We start from the raw sequence: 17,296 nt of genomic DNA, 5'->3' as shown, positions 1-17,296 counted from the left end.
TGAAGTGTAAGATTTTATTCTAATCTGTTGTTAAGTATTTTGATCATATATAACAGATTTCACATTTCTCATGATGGGTATGATGCTTGCAGTTGTTGAACATTCAAAATAGAATTATTATACGTTATATAAAGCCGTAATATCGCGTAATTCGGCCATGGTTGAACAAAACAATGAAGATTATTAACTGAGACCATTTTGATTAAATTCAGTAACAAATGTTCCACGACAAAAAAAATATGCAAAATGGTATACTTGCTGTTGTATTTACGTAGGAAATTAATAAAATTGAAAAGAAAATGCAACTGAAGATTTCTTATTATTAAATTAGTGCTCAAAACGTACAAGTCGGTAGCAAACACTCAAACCTACAACAACCTATCGTTACATTTATAAAACTTTCTTCAAACGCCATCTGTTGTCGACATTTTGTTTAGAGCATCACCATCGATGGTTTATGATGAAAGTTTTGTTTAATCTCATATTTGAAACGGAATTTGTCTTTTCGTAACGACATCGATTTATTTTTGCCAAAAAGTGTATCGTCAAAATTTGAAAAATGTTCGTAAAATATGATGAATAGAGCAGAGGGCTGTGATAACGGCATAAAATATTTAATTTTACTTGTTTGACTTAAAAATGTGTATATATTCGTTTCCTTTGAGTTTTTATTTTCTTCAAGTGCAAGAGATTTCATTATAGCTGTATAACTATGAATCGTATGAAACAAATTTTTCAGTAAAATGTCGGCATTGAATGTGTCTACAGCTCGAGTCGGAGAGCATAATTAAAAGATATTCTGAAAAGATTGCATTGAGTGAAGCGATTGATCCGTACAAAATCTATTTGGACACGATCCAATACAATAAGATCTAATTGTGTCATTTTGGCAAGTATTGTGAATGACGCGGCGCGAAATTCCTAGCAGCCGTTAGACTTGTCGAAAGTTAGTCTACACCAGATGAACTTAGCATAGAATTTTCAACGTTCTTCAAATACAATCCATATGATATCACATTGAAACAAAGCTCGATTATACACTTATGCGCAAGAGACAGCATCGATTAGTATTCCATGTACCAAGGTCACGAAGGCGAGTGACACACACATTTTGACAAGTAGATACATTTTGTCACAAATGTCTTAACCTGTTCTTATAGAACTTTGACATGTCCGAAGTAAGTTCATTGTATGTACGAAGTTTTTTATGTGAAGTGAGAAACTGTAGTATGTAAGTAAAGAGAATAAAAGTTTCTAAGCTAAAATTTACTACTGTATTGTACATATAAAATTATTTCACTTCCACAAAGAAAATATGGAAAATAATCATGAATGATTGTCGCTGATCCACAACAATTTTAAGGCTGGTTTGTGGCGTGTTTACATGTTGGAGCAATTGTATACTGTAAACACATTGGTCTTATCGGCTGACGATCAAAGTAAAACCGATCTTTCCGGTCAATGGAGTCATCCCGACATATCGACAATCGATCGGTTTTTACCAATGTCTGAAATAAGCTTTGCAAAACGAGAAAGAACAGCATTGAAAGGTGAGTTTGTTTATATTAAATCGCTATTTTCTTCTCTCCATACAAATTTTGACATGAGACCATACCTATAGAGTTTACTTTCATTGTGATTCTTTATATGTACATGAATTGTTGCGGAAGATATTTATTTAGTGGAAATGAAATGTCCATGCAGCGTAGCAAGACCTCCTCAGTCTTAAAGATCGCTTCATTTTGCTCGAAAACGACTCAAATAAATTAAACCGGTGGTGTTACAATTGAAATTTCGAAATATAAACATATAATGGCGACTCGAGTGCGATGATCGCTAATTAAGAAAAAAATACGACCATTTTTTCATTCGTGATAATTCTATTATTCACTTATTCACTATTGAACGACATCTGCTGATCGAGACAATAGCCAATACATGTAGGAGAAAAACGTAGGCTGAGTTATGAGTTGGCAACACTGATTTGAATCAGTGGAAGGAATCGATACGGTAACGCTGTGGTACTGTAACAACTTGTAAATCTTGTAAATGCACTTAACAAAGAGTGTCTGATGCAGCACTAAATGAAATCAGTGCTGCCAGTTTAGAATTTTTACCCCACGATTCTCTAACTTTTTCATACATGAATGAGGTCAGTTAAGCAGATTTAAATCACTTTTCAACATTGCATATTTTTGCTGTATCACATCATTTGAGGTACATATTGTATAAGTATGAAATTATTGCTACCAGTTCTCAACGAAAACCAATTTTTACATTACGCTGAAGCTTGTCAGCACTACCAACTCACAAAAATACTGAATTTTTTGACCAGAGAACTGACAAACAGATGGCGACAGTATCTGACATAAATATTTATGGTAATCAGTGCCAAATGTTTTCAGAAATGATACAATAGTCATTCATTGTTCTGCCTCTGACGAGTAAAGTCGGTTAAAATTTTTATTTCTTGGCGTGATACAATAAACTTTCAAGAAAAAATTTCATCAAAGAAAAATCAAAAAGTAATTGGCTCAGTTCATCTTGCAAATTTTGGATCATTCATAACCATTAAGTGGACAAATCTTCTCACTTTGATCAAGTAAAATGGGTTACGATGTCGAGCGTTTCGTTGGTGAAGTGGTGGACAACGAGCTTCTATGTCAAATTTGTGCATCGGTTCTGCAAGATGCCATGGAGACACCGTGCGAGCACTTTTTTTGTATGGAGTGCATAAAGAATTGGCTTTTGCTAAAGAAAGATTGTCCGATCGATCGACAACCGTTACGGAAGGCTCAACTTAGAAAGCCGAGTCGTTTGCTTCGTAATCTACTAGGTAGACTGGCGATCAAATGTGATTTTGGTAAGTGACCTTAAATTTTCTTTTTTTAAGCTGTCGTTGGTCGTAACACAACTATTTTCCGTTCTTATTTACAGAGGAGTATGGATGCAACATGGCCGTGAAATTGGAAAATTTGGACAACCATCGGAGCATTTGCAATAACAATCCGGATACAGAAATTACATGCAATAAAGGATGCGACCTGCCAATCAGACGACGTGATCTGGCGAACAATTGTCTTGTCCACTTGAAAAATAGAATCCATGGTCAGGATGAAAAAATATCGCATCTATCGACGACAGTGTCCGAGCAGCGCGCCCGAAGAAAAGACCTCATGACAGATATTGCCAGAGAGCAAAGCATGATCGTCGCGTGTGAGGATGAGATCGAAAAACTTCACAAATTGGTTTCACCAATCAGCAAAGTGAGATTACTTTTAAATGTGGACAAGGACATTTTTCAAATTTCCGAAAATTTGAAAACGCATCATAACCAAGGTATTTTGGAAAATGAGGACAAATCTCACAACGGGGTTGCACAGTTGGTTCATCAATTAGAACCGTCAAATCCATCCTTCAGTTTGTGTGTACTGAACATTGGGCCTTTCATTGCTATGGGATTGGCAGGTAGAGAGTCTTCAGGAAGCGCGATTCTTGACACATCTTTAGTTTATTTGAACGATGGAGCTGTACTGTTCCGTAAACAAGTAATACGTACCGGAGAAGCGTGGAAAGAGGGTGATCATATTAGCTGTAACGTTAATTTTCCAATCAATGGATCTAATGATTTGTCGTCCCATAACAGGAACAAAGAAGTTTCATTTTACAAAAATTTTAAGAAAATCGTAACTATTCCGTCGGTAGAACTTCCTGGATATTTTCCAACTGTCTTTATTGGATCTTTTTGAATTGTTTACATAAGAAGATTAAGTCGGTCGTGGAATTTAGTCTGCCCTGAAGCGAGGCAACAAGTGAAATTTTTGGACTGAAACTTTTAAATGTATGTATTTTCAAGGCTTACAAGAATATTTATTGTGATTTTTACTCTACTTTTACATTTGTTGTAATAAATATCGAAAATTGAATAAAAAAATTTGCTCTAAAAAATATTTTATTTTAATGAAGAACCAATACATTTCTGAACCAATGAATTCTGGATTCCGGGAGACAGTGATAGTCGTTGAGGCTTACATCCATCAGCCACACTTCTATATCACTCAAAAACAAAAGCCGCAGATCAAATGTTTTCCATCTTTCGAAATCAGAAAATATCACACGAAGATCTGCATGCGCGACCCGATGGCGATGGAAAAATCATACCAACTATTAAGGTTCGACCTGATTTCACTTGACATGCTTCGAATCAGGTTTACTCATTTCCGGTTCGAGTGAAAATTTGTCCCAAACATTACTGGTTGACCTGACCTGAAAAATTTTCAGGACAAATATGACCTGTTACGAGAATTGCTTACAATCGACAGAAGACCACTTATATTGGAGGGTGGCACAGGTCCTTTTCTCCACTTACAAAAGAACTGATATCGGTGGGCTGACACATACAGCTTCAAGACGCAAAACCTATAAAAAGCTGTTATTCCCCATACAAATTTCCAAACTTTAAAATTCAATGTTTCAGCCAACTTTTAACCGATCTAAACTGGCGATAGCTCGTGCAGCTAGTGTGTATGTTCAGATTACGAATAAAAGATTGAACAAAGATGTGAAATTCAAAAAATTCTGAAAGATGCTCCTAGATCCTATGGTTCAATAGTTTCGAAATTAGTCAATCCAGTAAGGCAAAATTCAGCAGCCGCTTGTACTTTGGCTTTAAACAATCAGTAAATTTGATCTGTTTTTGAAAGTGGAGGAAAGCAGTATTTATTGGCTAACAACAGAACAGAAGGTCTTTATCAGATTTTCTGTTATTGGTACTTTCGTTCGCCATTACAGTTTAAGTTCGAGCAGTTTAAGCACGCCATTGAGATTGGAAAAGTTTACAGCTTTTTTGGTCAGTTTACTGACTGAATTGTTGCTTTATGTAAAGTTTTGATTTTGGCTCAAGATGAAGTCCGTACGCCTTTTAAAAAACGCTCGGACCCAATCGTAAAACTCTGAAATCTCGATCTAAAAATGTAGAATAAAATTGGAATTTCACTTCTCAACCTCGGAGAAACTTGACGTCATTTAACATTTTTTTACCTGCTTTTGACTTCTGTATAAGACCCTTTGACGAATAACACGCCAAAGTAGAAACGAAAATTATCGTTGAAATTTCAAAAGAAGGTATACAAATTGCCTAGTTGAACTCTTCCGAAAGAATGTCACCTCTTTCACTCTCGTTTTAATCCAATACGGACACATAAACAACGATACATCGATGGAATATTCCATGGAATTTCCATCGTTTTATCGTTGTCTTATGAGTGCACTGTATTGCATTATACATTATTCCGGAACAGTTCTACTAGGGTGTGACACATTTTTACAAGCTTGTGGTTTATGTTTACACCAAACGAGCGTAATGGATTTTTTCGACGGGTTATTGTAGTTAAGGCTTTTACTTATGTTGTTGTCGCTTGTGAGCGAGTTATCTCCGTAAAAATGAAGTCGATAGCTCAAGCGAATTTTCCAACTTTGAAATTTAATATTTCGGCCATACAATAGCATTTTTGAATTAAAGTTGCTGTCTGCAATATTGAAAATATTGTGTAGATGAGTGTCGAGTCGATGAATGTGACAATGGAGTAAGTCATCCTGAACCCAATATCACATTTGTCGTCTTAAGAGATAGGGATAAACGAGACTCGGACAATTTTTTGTTTTTGTTTAATTCGCTCTTGCGTTTTTACGCGGATTTGACTGTACTTGGACGACTTGGACTTAGAATATGGCCCTTCCTTCGTGGTCTTCATTGTTCTGTTTTAGCTCGGTTGAAGTCTTGAATATGGTGAAAAACTGACGCTGGGACTCTGAGTGAACGATGGATCAATGGACGAAATTTCTTTTCTTGCACAGATAATCCGTAGACCCTATAAACCCCTGTGCGTCTTTCTCTTAAGACTACAAATGTGATATTGGGTTCAGGAATGAATTTGTTAAGAGGTAGAAAAGACGAGGAGGAGACGATTGCTTCATGGATCAGCGAGTTATGATTCACTCTTCAATGAGTATATAGAAGAGAAACGGGCAAGGTAGGTTTAGTCCCAAACACACCGAGATCGCACAAACAATATTTTCATGGACAATTTGATCAAAATTTTAAATATCTTAACAAATGATTTGTTTTTTAAATTGTGAATAGTGAAAATAGCCAATACGACATGTAGAAGAAAAACGTGGGCTGAGTTATGAGTTGGCAACAATGATTTGAATCAGTGGAAGGACAAAATACTGTTTCGAGACGGTAACGCTGTGGTACTTTAACATCTCTTGAACAAAGAGAGTCTGATGCAGCACTAAATGAAATCAGTGCTGCCAACTGAAAATCAATTTTCAACATTGCATATTTTTGCTGTAACACATCATTTGAGGTACATATTGTATAAGTATGAAATTATTGCTACCAATTCTCAACGCAAACTAATTTCTACATTACTCTGAAGCTTGTCAGCACTACCAACTCACAAAAATACTGAATTTTTTGACCAGAGAACTGGCAAGCAGATGGCGACAGTATCTGACATAAATATTTATGGTAATCAGTGCCAAATGTTTTCAGAAATGATACAATAGTCATTCATTGTTCTGCCTCTGACGAGTAAAGTCGGTTAAAATTTTTATTTCTTGGCGTGATACAATAAACTTTCAAGAAAAAATTTCATCAAAGAAAAATCAAAAAGTAATTGGCCCAGTTCATCTTGCAAATTTTGGATCATTCATAACCATTAAGTGGACAAATCTTCTCACTTTGATCAAGTAAAATGGGTTACGATGTCGAGCGTTTCGTTGGTGAAGTGGTGGACAACGAGCTTCTATGTCAAATTTGTGCATCGGTTCTGCAAGATGCCGTGGAGACACCGTGCGAGCACTTTTTTTGTATGGAGTGCATAAAGAATTGGCTTTTGCTAAAGAAAGATTGTCCGATCGATCGACAACCGTTACGGAAGGCTCAACTTAGAAAGCCGAGTCGTTTGCTTCGTAATCTACTAGGTAGACTGGAGATCAAATGTGATTTTGGTAAGTGACCTTAAATTTTCTTTTTTTAAGCTGTCGTTGGTCGTAACACAACTATTTTCCGTTCTTATTTACAGAGGAGTATGGATGCAACATGGCCGTGAAATTGGAAAATTTGGACAACCATCGGAGCATTTGCAATAACAATCCGGATACAGAAATTACATGCAATAAAGGATGCGACCTGCCAATCAGACGACGTGATCTGGCGAACAATTGTCTTGTCCACTTGAAAAATAGAATCCATGGTCAGGATGAAAAAATATCGCATCTATCGACGACAGTGTCCGAGCAGCGCGCCCGAAGAAAAGACCTCATGACAGATATTGCCAGAGAGCAAAGCATGATCGTCGCGTGTGAGGATGAGATCGAAAAACTTCACAAATTGGTTTCACCAATCAGCAAAGTGAGATTACTTTTAAATGTGGACAAGGACATTTTTCAAATTTCCGAAAATTTGAAAACGCATCATAACCAAGGTATTTTGGAAAATGAGGACAAATCTCACAACGGGGTTGCACAGTTGGTTCATCAATTAGAACCGTCAAATCCATCCTTCAGTTTGTGTGTACTGAACATTGGGCCTTTCATTGCTATGGGACTGGCAGGTAGAGAGTCTTCAGGAAGCGCGATTCTTGACACATCTTTAGTTTATTTGAACGATGGAGCTGTACTGTTCCGTAAACAAGTAATACGTACCGGAGAAGCGTGGAAAGAGGGTGATCATATTAGCTGTAACGTTAATTTTCCGATCAATGGATCTAATGATTTGTCGTCCCATAACAGGAACAAAGAAGTTTCATTTTACAAAAATTTTAAGAAAATCGTAACTATTCCGTCGGTAGAACTTCCTGGATATTTTCCAACTGTCTTTATTGGATCTTTTTGAATTGTTTACATAAGAAGATTAAGTCGGTCGTGGAATTTAGTCTGCCCTGAAGCGAGGCAACAAGTGAAATTTTTGGACTGAAACTTTTAAATGTATGTATTTTCAAGGCTTACAAGAATATTTATTGTGATTTTTACTCTACTTTTACATTTGTTGTAATAAATATCGAAAATTGAATAAAAAAATTTGCTCTAAAAAATATTTTATTTTAATGAAGAACCAATACATTTCTGAACCAATGAATTCTGGATTCCGGGAGACAGTGATAGTCGTTGAGGCTTACATCCATCAGCCACACTTCTATATCACTCAAAAACAAAAGCCGCAGATCAAATGTTTTCCATCTTTCGAAATCAGAAAATATCACACGAAGATCTGCATGCGCGACCCGATGGCGATGGAAAAATCATACCAACTATTAAGGTTCGACCTGATTTCACTTGACATGCTTCGAATCAGGTTTACTCATTTCCGGTTCGAGTGAAAATTTGTCCCAAACATTACTGGTTGACCTGACCTGAAAAATTTTCAGGACAAATGTGACCTGTTACGAGAATTGCTTACAATCGACAGAAGACCACTTATATTGGAGGGTGGCACAGGTCCTTTTCTCCACTTACAAAAGAACTGATATCGGTGGGCTGACACATACAGCTTCAAGACGCAAAACCTATAAAAAGCTGTTATTCCCCATACAAATTTCCAAACTTTAAAATTCAATGTTTCAGCCAACTTTTAACCGATCTAAACTGGCGATAGCTCGTGCAGCTAGTGTGTATGTTCAGATTACGAATAAAAGATTGAACAAAGATGTGAAATTCAAAAAATTCTGAAAGATGCTCCTAGATCCTATGGTTCAATAGTTTCGAAATTAGTCAATCCAGTAAGGCAAAATTCAGCAGCCGCTTGTACTTTGGCTTTAAACAATCAGTAAATTTGATCTGTTTTTGAAAGTGGAGGAAAGCAGTATTTATTGGCTAACAACAGAACAGAAGGTCTTTGTCAGATTTTCTGTTATTGGTACTTTCGTTCGCCATTACAGTTTAAGTTCGAGCAGTTTAAGCACGCCATTGAGATTGGAAAAGTTTACAGCTTTTTTGGTCAGTTTACTGACTGAATTGTTGCTTTATGTAAAGTTTTGATTTTGGCTCAAGATGAAGTCCGTACGCCTTTTAAAAAACGCTCGGACCCAATCGTAAAACTCTGAAATCTCGATCTAAAAATGTAGAATAAAATTGGAATTTCACTTCTCAACCTCGGAGAAACTTGACGTCATTTAACATTTTTTTACCTGCTTTTGACTTCTGTATAAGACCCTTTGACGAATAACACGCCAAAGTAGAAACGAAAATTATCGTTGAAATTTCAAAAGAAGGTATACAAATTGCCTAGTTGAACTCTTCCGAAAGAATGTCACCTCTTTCACTCTCGTTTTAATCCAATACGGACACATAAACAACGATACATCGATGGAATATTCCATGGAATTTCCATCGTTTTATCGTTGTCTTATGAGTGCACTGTATTGCATTATACATTATTCCGGAACAGTTCTACTAGGGTGTGACACATTTTTACAAGCTTGTGGTTTATGTTTACACCAAACGAGCGTAATGGATTTTTTCGACGGGTTATTGTAGTTAAGGCTTTTACTTATGTTGTTGTCGCTTGTGAGCGAGTTATCTCCGTAAAAATGAAGTCGATAGCTCAAGCGAATTTTCCAACTTTGAAATTTAATATTTCGGCCATACAATAGCATTTTTGAATTAAAGTTGCTGTCTGCAATATTGAAAATATTGTGTAGATGAGTGTCGAGTCGATGAATGTGACAATAAAGTAAGTCATCCTGAACCCAATATCACATTTGTCGTCTTAAGAGATAGGGATAAACGAGACTCGGACAATTTTTTGTTTTTGTTTAATTCGCTCTTGCGTTTTTACGCGGATTTGACTGTACTTGGACGACTTGGACTTAGAATATGGCCCTTCCTTCGTGGTCTTCATTGTTCTGTTTTAGCTCGGTTGAAGTCTTGAATATGGTGAAAAACTGACGCTGGGACTCTGAGTGAACGATGGATCAATGGACGAAATTTCTTTTCTTGCACAGATAATCCGTAGACCCTATAAACCCCTGTGCGTCTTTCTCTTAAGACTACAAATGTGATATTGGGTTCAGGAATGAATTTGTTAAGAGGTAGAAAAGACGAGGAGGAGACGATTGCTTCATGGATCAGCGAGTTATGATTCACTCTTCAATGAGTATATAGAAGAGAAACGGGCAAGGTAGGTTTAGTCCCAAACACACCGAGATCGCACAAACAATATTTTCATGGACAATTTGATCAAAATTTTAAATATCTTAACAAATGATTTGTTTTTTAAATTGTGAATAGTGAAAATAGCCAATACGACATGTAGAAGAAAAACGTGGGCTGAGTTATGAGTTGGCAACAATGATTTGAATCAGTGGAAGGACAAAATACTGTTTCGAGACGGTAACGCTGTGGTACTTTAACATCTCTTGAACAAATGAAATCAGTGCTGCCAACTGAAAATCAATTTTCAACATTGCATATTTTTGCTGTAACACATCATTTGAGGTACATATTGTATAAGTATGAAATTATTGCTACCAATTCTCAACGCAAACTAATTTCTACATTACTCTGAAGCTTGTCAGCACTACCAACTCACAAAAATACTGAATTTTTTGACCAGAGAACTGGCAAGCAGATGGCGACAGTATCTGACATAAATATTTATGGTAATCAGTGCCAAATGTTTTCAGAAATGATACAATAGTCATTCATTGTTCTGCCTCTGACGAGTAAAGTCGGTTAAAATTTTTATTTCTTGGCGTGATACAATAAACTTTCAAGAAAAAATTTCATCAAAGAAAAATCAAAAAGTAATTGGCTCAGTTCATCTTGCAAATTTTGGATCATTCATAACCATTAAGTGGACAAATCTTCTCACTTTGATCAAGTAAAATGGGTTACGATGTCGAGCGTTTCGTTGGTGAAGTGGTGGACAACGAGCTTCTATGTCAAATTTGTGCATCGGTTCTGCAAGATGCCGTGGAGACACCGTGCGAGCACTTTTTTTGTATGGAGTGCATAAAGAATTGGCTTTTGCTAAAGAAAGATTGTCCGATCGATCGACAACCGTTACGGAAGGCTCAACTTAGAAAGCCGAGTCGTTTGCTTCGTAATCTACTAGGTAGACTGGAGATCAAATGTGATTTTGGTAAGTGACCTTAAATTTTCTTTTTTTAAGCTGTCGTTGGTCGTAACACAACTATTTTCCGTTCTTATTTACAGAGGAGTATGGATGCAACATGGCCGTGAAATTGGAAAATTTGGACAACCATCGGAGCATTTGCAATAACAATCCGGATACAGAAATTACATGCAATAAAGGATGCGACCTGCCAATCAGACGACGTGATCTGGCGAACAATTGTCTTGTCCACTTGAAAAATAGAATCCATGGTCAGGATGAAAAAATATCGCATCTATCGACGACAGTGTCCGAGCAGCGCGCCCGAAGAAAAGACCTCATGACAGATATTGCCAGAGAGCAAAGCATGATCGTCGCGTGTGAGGATGAGATCGAAAAACTTCACAAATTGGTTTCACCAATCAGCAAAGTGAGATTACTTTTAAATGTGGACAAGGACATTTTTCAAATTTCCGAAAATTTGAAAACGCATCATAACCAAGGTATTTTGGAAAATGAGGACAAATCTCACAACGGGGTTGCACAGTTGGTTCATCAATTAGAACCGTCAAATCCATCCTTCAGTTTGTGTGTACTGAACATTGGGCCTTTCATTGCTATGGGATTGGCAGGTAGAGAGTCTTCAGGAAGCGCGATTCTTGACACATCTTTAGTTTATTTGAACGATGGAGCTGTACTGTTCCGTAAACAAGTAATACGTACCGGAGAAGCGTGGAAAGAGGGTGATCATATTAGCTGTAACGTTAATTTTCCAATCAATGGATCTAATGATTTGTCGTCCCATAACAGGAACAAAGAAGTTTCATTTTACAAAAATTTTAAGAAAATCGTAACTATTCCGTCGGTAGAACTTCCTGGATATTTTCCAACTGTCTTTATTGGATCTTTTTGAATTGTTTACATAAGAAGATTAAGTCGGTCGTGGAATTTAGTCTGCCCTGAAGCGAGGCAACAAGTGAAATTTTTGGACTGAAACTTTTAAATGTATGTATTTTCAAGGCTTACAAGAATATTTATTGTGATTTTTACTCTACTTTTACATTTGTTGTAATAAATATCGAAAATTGAATAAAAAAATTTGCTCTAAAAAATATTTTATTTTAATGAAGAACCAATACATTTCTGAACCAATGAATTCTGGATTCCGGGAGACAGTGATAGTCGTTGAGGCTTACATCCATCAGCCACACTTCTATATCACTCAAAAACAAAAGCCGCAGATCAAATGTTTTCCATCTTTCGAAATCAGAAAATATCACACGAAGATCTGCATGCGCGACCCGATGGCGATGGAAAAATCATACCAACTATTAAGGTTCGACCTGATTTCACTTGACATGCTTCGAATCAGGTTTACTCATTTCCGGTTCGAGTGAAAATTTGTCCCAAACATTACTGGTTGACCTGACCTGAAAAATTTTCAGGACAAATATGACCTGTTACGAGAATTGCTTACAATCGACAGAAGACCACTTATATTGGAGGGTGGCACAGGTCCTTTTCTCCACTTACAAAAGAACTGATATCGGTGGGCTGACACATACAGCTTCAAGACGCAAAACCTATAAAAAGCTGTTATTCCCCATACAAATTTCCAAACTTTAAAATTCAATGTTTCAGCCAACTTTTAACCGATCTAAACTGGCGATAGCTCGTGCAGCTAGTGTGTATGTTCAGATTACGAATAAAAGATTGAACAAAGATGTGAAATTCAAAAAATTCTGAAAGATGCTCCTAGATCCTATGGTTCAATAGTTTCGAAATTAGTCAATCCAGTAAGGCAAAATTCAGCAGCCGCTTGTACTTTGGCTTTAAACAATCAGTAAATTTGATCTGTTTTTGAAAGTGGAGGAAAGCAGTATTTATTGGCTAACAACAGAACAGAAGGTCTTTATCAGATTTTCTGTTATTGGTACTTTCGTTCGCCATTACAGTTTAAGTTCGAGCAGTTTAAGCACGCCATTGAGATTGGAAAAGTTTACAGCTTTTTTGGTCAGTTTACTGACTGAATTGTTGCTTTATGTAAAGTTTTGATTTTGGCTCAAGATGAAGTCCGTACGCCTTTTAAAAAACGCTCGGACCCAATCGTAAAACTCTGAAATCTCGATCTAAAAATGTAGAATAAAATTGGAATTTCACTTCTCAACCTCGGAGAAACTTGACGTCATTTAACATTTTTTTACCTGCTTTTGACTTCTGTATAAGACCCTTTGACGAATAACACGCCAAAGTAGAAACGAAAATTATCGTTGAAATTTCAAAAGAAGGTATACAAATTGCCTAGTTGAACTCTTCCGAAAGAATGTCACCTCTTTCACTCTCGTTTTAATCCAATACGGACACATAAACAACGATACATCGATGGAATATTCCATGGAATTTCCATCGTTTTATCGTTGTCTTATGAGTGCACTGTATTGCATTATACATTATTCCGGAACAGTTCTACTAGGGTGTGACACATTTTTACAAGCTTGTGGTTTATGTTTACACCAAACGAGCGTAATGGATTTTTTCGACGGGTTATTGTAGTTAAGGCTTTTACTTATGTTGTTGTCGCTTGTGAGCGAGTTATCTCCGTAAAAATGAAGTCGATAGCTCAAGCGAATTTTCCAACTTTGAAATTTAATATTTCGGCCATACAATAGCATTTTTGAATTAAAGTTGCTGTCTGCAATATTGAAAATATTGTGTAGATGAGTGTCGAGTCGATGAATGTGACAATGGAGTAAGTCATCCTGAACCCAATATCACATTTGTCGTCTTAAGAGATAGGGATAAACGAGACTCGGACAATTTTTTGTTTTTGTTTAATTCGCTCTTGCGTTTTTACGCGGATTTGACTGTACTTGGACGACTTGGACTTAGAATATGGCCCTTCCTTCGTGGTCTTCATTGTTCTGTTTTAGCTCGGTTGAAGTCTTGAATATGGTGAAAAACTGACGCTGGGACTCTGAGTGAACGATGGATCAATGGACGAAATTTCTTTTCTTGCACAGATAATCCGTAGACCCTATAAACCCCTGTGCGTCTTTCTCTTAAGACTACAAATGTGATATTGGGTTCAGGAATGAATTTGTTAAGAGGTAGAAAAGACGAGGAGGAGACGATTGCTTCATGGATCAGCGAGTTATGATTCACTCTTCAATGAGTATATAGAAGAGAAACGGGCAAGGTAGGTTTAGTCCCAAACACACCGAGATCGCACAAACAATATTTTCATGGACAATTTGATCAAAATTTTAAATATCTTAACAAATGATTTGTTTTTTAAATTGTGAATAGTGAAAATAGCCAATACGACATGTAGAAGAAAAACGTGGGCTGAGTTATGAGTTGGCAACAATGATTTGAATCAGTGGAAGGACAAAATACTGTTTCGAGACGGTAACGCTGTGGTACTTTAACATCTCTTGAACAAAGAGAGTCTGATGCAGCACTAAATGAAATCAGTGCTGCCAACTGAAAATCAATTTTCAACATTGCATATTTTTGCTGTAACACATCATTTGAGGTACATATTGTATAAGTATGAAATTATTGCTACCAATTCTCAACGCAAACTAATTTCTACATTACTCTGAAGCTTGTCAGCACTACCAACTCACAAAAATACTGAATTTTTTGACCAGAGAACTGGCAAGCAGATGGCGACAGTATCTGACATAAATATTTATGGTAATCAGTGCCAAATGTTTTCAGAAATGATACAATAGTCATTCATTGTTCTGCCTCTGACGAGTAAAGTCGGTTAAAATTTTTATTTCTTGGCGTGATACAATAAACTTTCAAGAAAAAATTTCATCAAAGAAAAATCAAAAAGTAATTGGCTCAGTTCATCTTGCAAATTTTGGATCATTCATAACCATTAAGTGGACAAATCTTCTCACTTTGATCAAGTAAAATGGGTTACGATGTCGAGCGTTTCGTTGGTGAAGTGGTGGACAACGAGCTTCTATGTCAAATTTGTGCATCGGTTCTGCAAGATGCCGTGGAGACACCGTGCGAGCACTTTTTTTGTATGGAGTGCATAAAGAATTGGCTTTTGCTAAAGAAAGATTGTCCGATCGATCGACAACCGTTACGGAAGGCTCAACTTAGAAAGCCGAGTCGTTTGCTTCGTAATCTACTAGGTAGACTGGAGATCAAATGTGATTTTGGTAAGTGACCTTAAATTTTCTTTTTTTAAGCTGTCGTTGGTCGTAACACAACTATTTTCCGTTCTTATTTACAGAGGAGTATGGATGCAACATGGCCGTGAAATTGGAAAATTTGGACAACCATCGGAGCATTTGCAATAACAATCCGGATACAGAAATTACATGCAATAAAGGATGCGACCTGCCAATCAGACGACGTGATCTGGCGAACAATTGTCTTGTCCACTTGAAAAATAGAATCCATGGTCAGGATGAAAAAATATCGCATCTATCGACGACAGTGTCCGAGCAGCGCGCCCGAAGAAAAGACCTCATGACAGATATTGCCAGAGAGCAAAGCATGATCGTCGCGTGTGAGGATGAGATCGAAAAACTTCACAAATTGGTTTCACCAATCAGCAAAGTGAGATTACTTTTAAATGTGGACAAGGACATTTTTCAAATTTCCGAAAATTTGAAAACGCATCATAACCAAGGTATTTTGGAAAATGAGGACAAATCTCACAACGGGGTTGCACAGTTGGTTCATCAATTAGAACCGTCAAATCCATCCTTCAGTTTGTGTGTACTGAACATTGGGCCTTTCATTGCTATGGGATTGGCAGGTAGAGAGTCTTCAGGAAGCGCGATTCTTGACACATCTTTAGTTTATTTGAACGATGGAGCTGTACTGTTCCGTAAACAAGTAATACGTACCGGAGAAGCGTGGAAAGAGGGTGATCATATTAGCTGTAACGTTAATTTTCCAATCAATGGATCTAATGATTTGTCGTCCCATAACAGGAACAAAGAAGTTTCATTTTACAAAAATTTTAAGAAAATCGTAACTATTCCGTCGGTAGAACTTCCTGGATATTTTCCAACTGTCTTTATTGGATCTTTTTGAATTGTTTACATAAGAAGATTAAGTCGGTCGTGGAATTTAGTCTGCCCTGAAGCGAGGCAACAAGTGAAATTTTTGGACTGAAACTTTTAAATGTATGTATTTTCAAGGCTTACAAGAATATTTATTGTGATTTTTACTCTACTTTTACATTTGTTGTAATAAATATCGAAAATTGAATAAAAAAATTTGCTCTAAAAAATATTTTATTTTAATGAAGAACCAATACATTTCTGAACCAATGAATTCTGGATTCCGGGAGACAGTGATAGTCGTTGAGGCTTACATCCATCAGCCACACTTCTATATCACTCAAAAACAAAAGCCGCAGATCAAATGTTTTCCATCTTTCGAAATCAGAAAATATCACACGAAGATCTGCATGCGCGACCCGATGGCGATGGAAAAATCATACCAACTATTAAGGTTCGACCTGATTTCACTTGACATGCTTCGAATCAGGTTTACTCATTTCCGGTTCGAGTGAAAATTTGTCCCAAACATTACTGGTTGACCTGACCTGAAAAATTTTCAGGACAAATGTGACCTGTTACGAGAATTGCTTACAATCGACAGAAGACCACTTATATTGGAGGGTGGCACAGGTCCTTTTCTCCACTTACAAAAGAACTGATATCGGTGGGCTGACACATACAGCTTCAAGACGCAAAACCTATAAAAAGCTGTTATTCCCCATACAAATTTCCAAACTTTAAAATTCAATGTTTCAGCCAACTTTTAACCGATCTAAACTGGCGATAGCTCGTGCAGCTAGTGTGTATGTTCAGATTACGAATAAAAGATTGAACAAAGATGTGAAATTCAAAAAATTCTGAAAGATGCTCCTAGATCCTATGGTTCAATAGTTTCGAAATTAGTCAATCCAGTAAGGCAAAATTCAGCAGCCGCTTGTACTTTGGCTTTAAACAATCAGTAAATTTGATCTGTTTTTGAAAGTGGAGGAAAGCAGTATTTATTGGCTAACAACAGAACAGAAGGTCTTTATCAGATTTTCTGTTATTGGTACTTTCGTTCGCCATTACAGTTTAAGTTCGAGCAGTTTAAGCACGCCATTGAGATTGGAAAAGTTTACAGCTTTTTTGGTCAGTT

General features: G+C 36.8%; 3 protein-coding genes across 3 annotated transcripts; all 3 read left to right on the top strand.

Moving 5' to 3' along the window:
• Window positions 1–6,729: 6,729 nt before the first annotated feature.
• Window positions 6,730–8,067, top strand: LOC119066180 (E3 ubiquitin-protein ligase NRDP1-like). Its single transcript, XM_037168481.1, has 2 exons — window positions 6,730–7,017; window positions 7,092–8,067. The coding sequence occupies exons 1-2, from the start codon at window positions 6,762–6,764 to the stop codon at window positions 7,901–7,903; spliced, it is 1,068 nt and encodes a 355-aa protein (XP_037024376.1). The 5' UTR covers window positions 6,730–6,761; the 3' UTR covers window positions 7,904–8,067.
• A 2,752-nt stretch (window positions 8,068–10,819) lies between these two features.
• On the top strand, window positions 10,820–12,199 carry LOC119066179 (E3 ubiquitin-protein ligase NRDP1-like). The gene is made up of 2 exons (XM_037168480.1): window positions 10,820–11,149; window positions 11,224–12,199. The coding sequence occupies exons 1-2, from the start codon at window positions 10,894–10,896 to the stop codon at window positions 12,033–12,035; spliced, it is 1,068 nt and encodes a 355-aa protein (XP_037024375.1). The 5' UTR covers window positions 10,820–10,893; the 3' UTR covers window positions 12,036–12,199.
• A 2,774-nt stretch (window positions 12,200–14,973) lies between these two features.
• On the top strand, window positions 14,974–16,353 carry LOC119066178 (E3 ubiquitin-protein ligase NRDP1-like). The gene is made up of 2 exons (XM_037168479.1): window positions 14,974–15,303; window positions 15,378–16,353. The coding sequence occupies exons 1-2, from the start codon at window positions 15,048–15,050 to the stop codon at window positions 16,187–16,189; spliced, it is 1,068 nt and encodes a 355-aa protein (XP_037024374.1). The 5' UTR covers window positions 14,974–15,047; the 3' UTR covers window positions 16,190–16,353.
• The last annotated feature ends 943 nt before the right edge of the window (window positions 16,354–17,296 follow it).

The sequence above is a fragment of the Bradysia coprophila genome, chromosome IV, assembly GCF_014529535.1.
Source record: "Bradysia coprophila strain Holo2 chromosome IV, BU_Bcop_v1, whole genome shotgun sequence".
NCBI lineage: Eukaryota > Metazoa > Arthropoda > Insecta > Diptera > Sciaridae > Bradysia > Bradysia coprophila.
The sequence above is the reverse complement of the archived record's forward strand: the minus strand, read 5'-3'. Positions and strand labels throughout refer to the sequence as shown.

Bases quoted from the DNA above. Each gene is read 5' to 3' on its own strand.
- LOC119066178 (XM_037168479.1), top strand. From the start codon at position 15,048: ATGGGTTACGATGTCGAGCGTTTCGTTGGTGAAGTGGTGGACAACGAG. The intron at 15,304-15,377 runs GTAAGTGACCTT...TCTTATTTACAG, and splicing joins GGAGATCAAATGTGATTTTG to AGGAGTATGGATGCAACATG.
- LOC119066179 (XM_037168480.1), top strand. From the start codon at position 10,894: ATGGGTTACGATGTCGAGCGTTTCGTTGGTGAAGTGGTGGACAACGAG. The intron at 11,150-11,223 runs GTAAGTGACCTT...TCTTATTTACAG, and splicing joins GGAGATCAAATGTGATTTTG to AGGAGTATGGATGCAACATG.
- LOC119066180 (XM_037168481.1), top strand. From the start codon at position 6,762: ATGGGTTACGATGTCGAGCGTTTCGTTGGTGAAGTGGTGGACAACGAG. The intron at 7,018-7,091 runs GTAAGTGACCTT...TCTTATTTACAG, and splicing joins GGAGATCAAATGTGATTTTG to AGGAGTATGGATGCAACATG.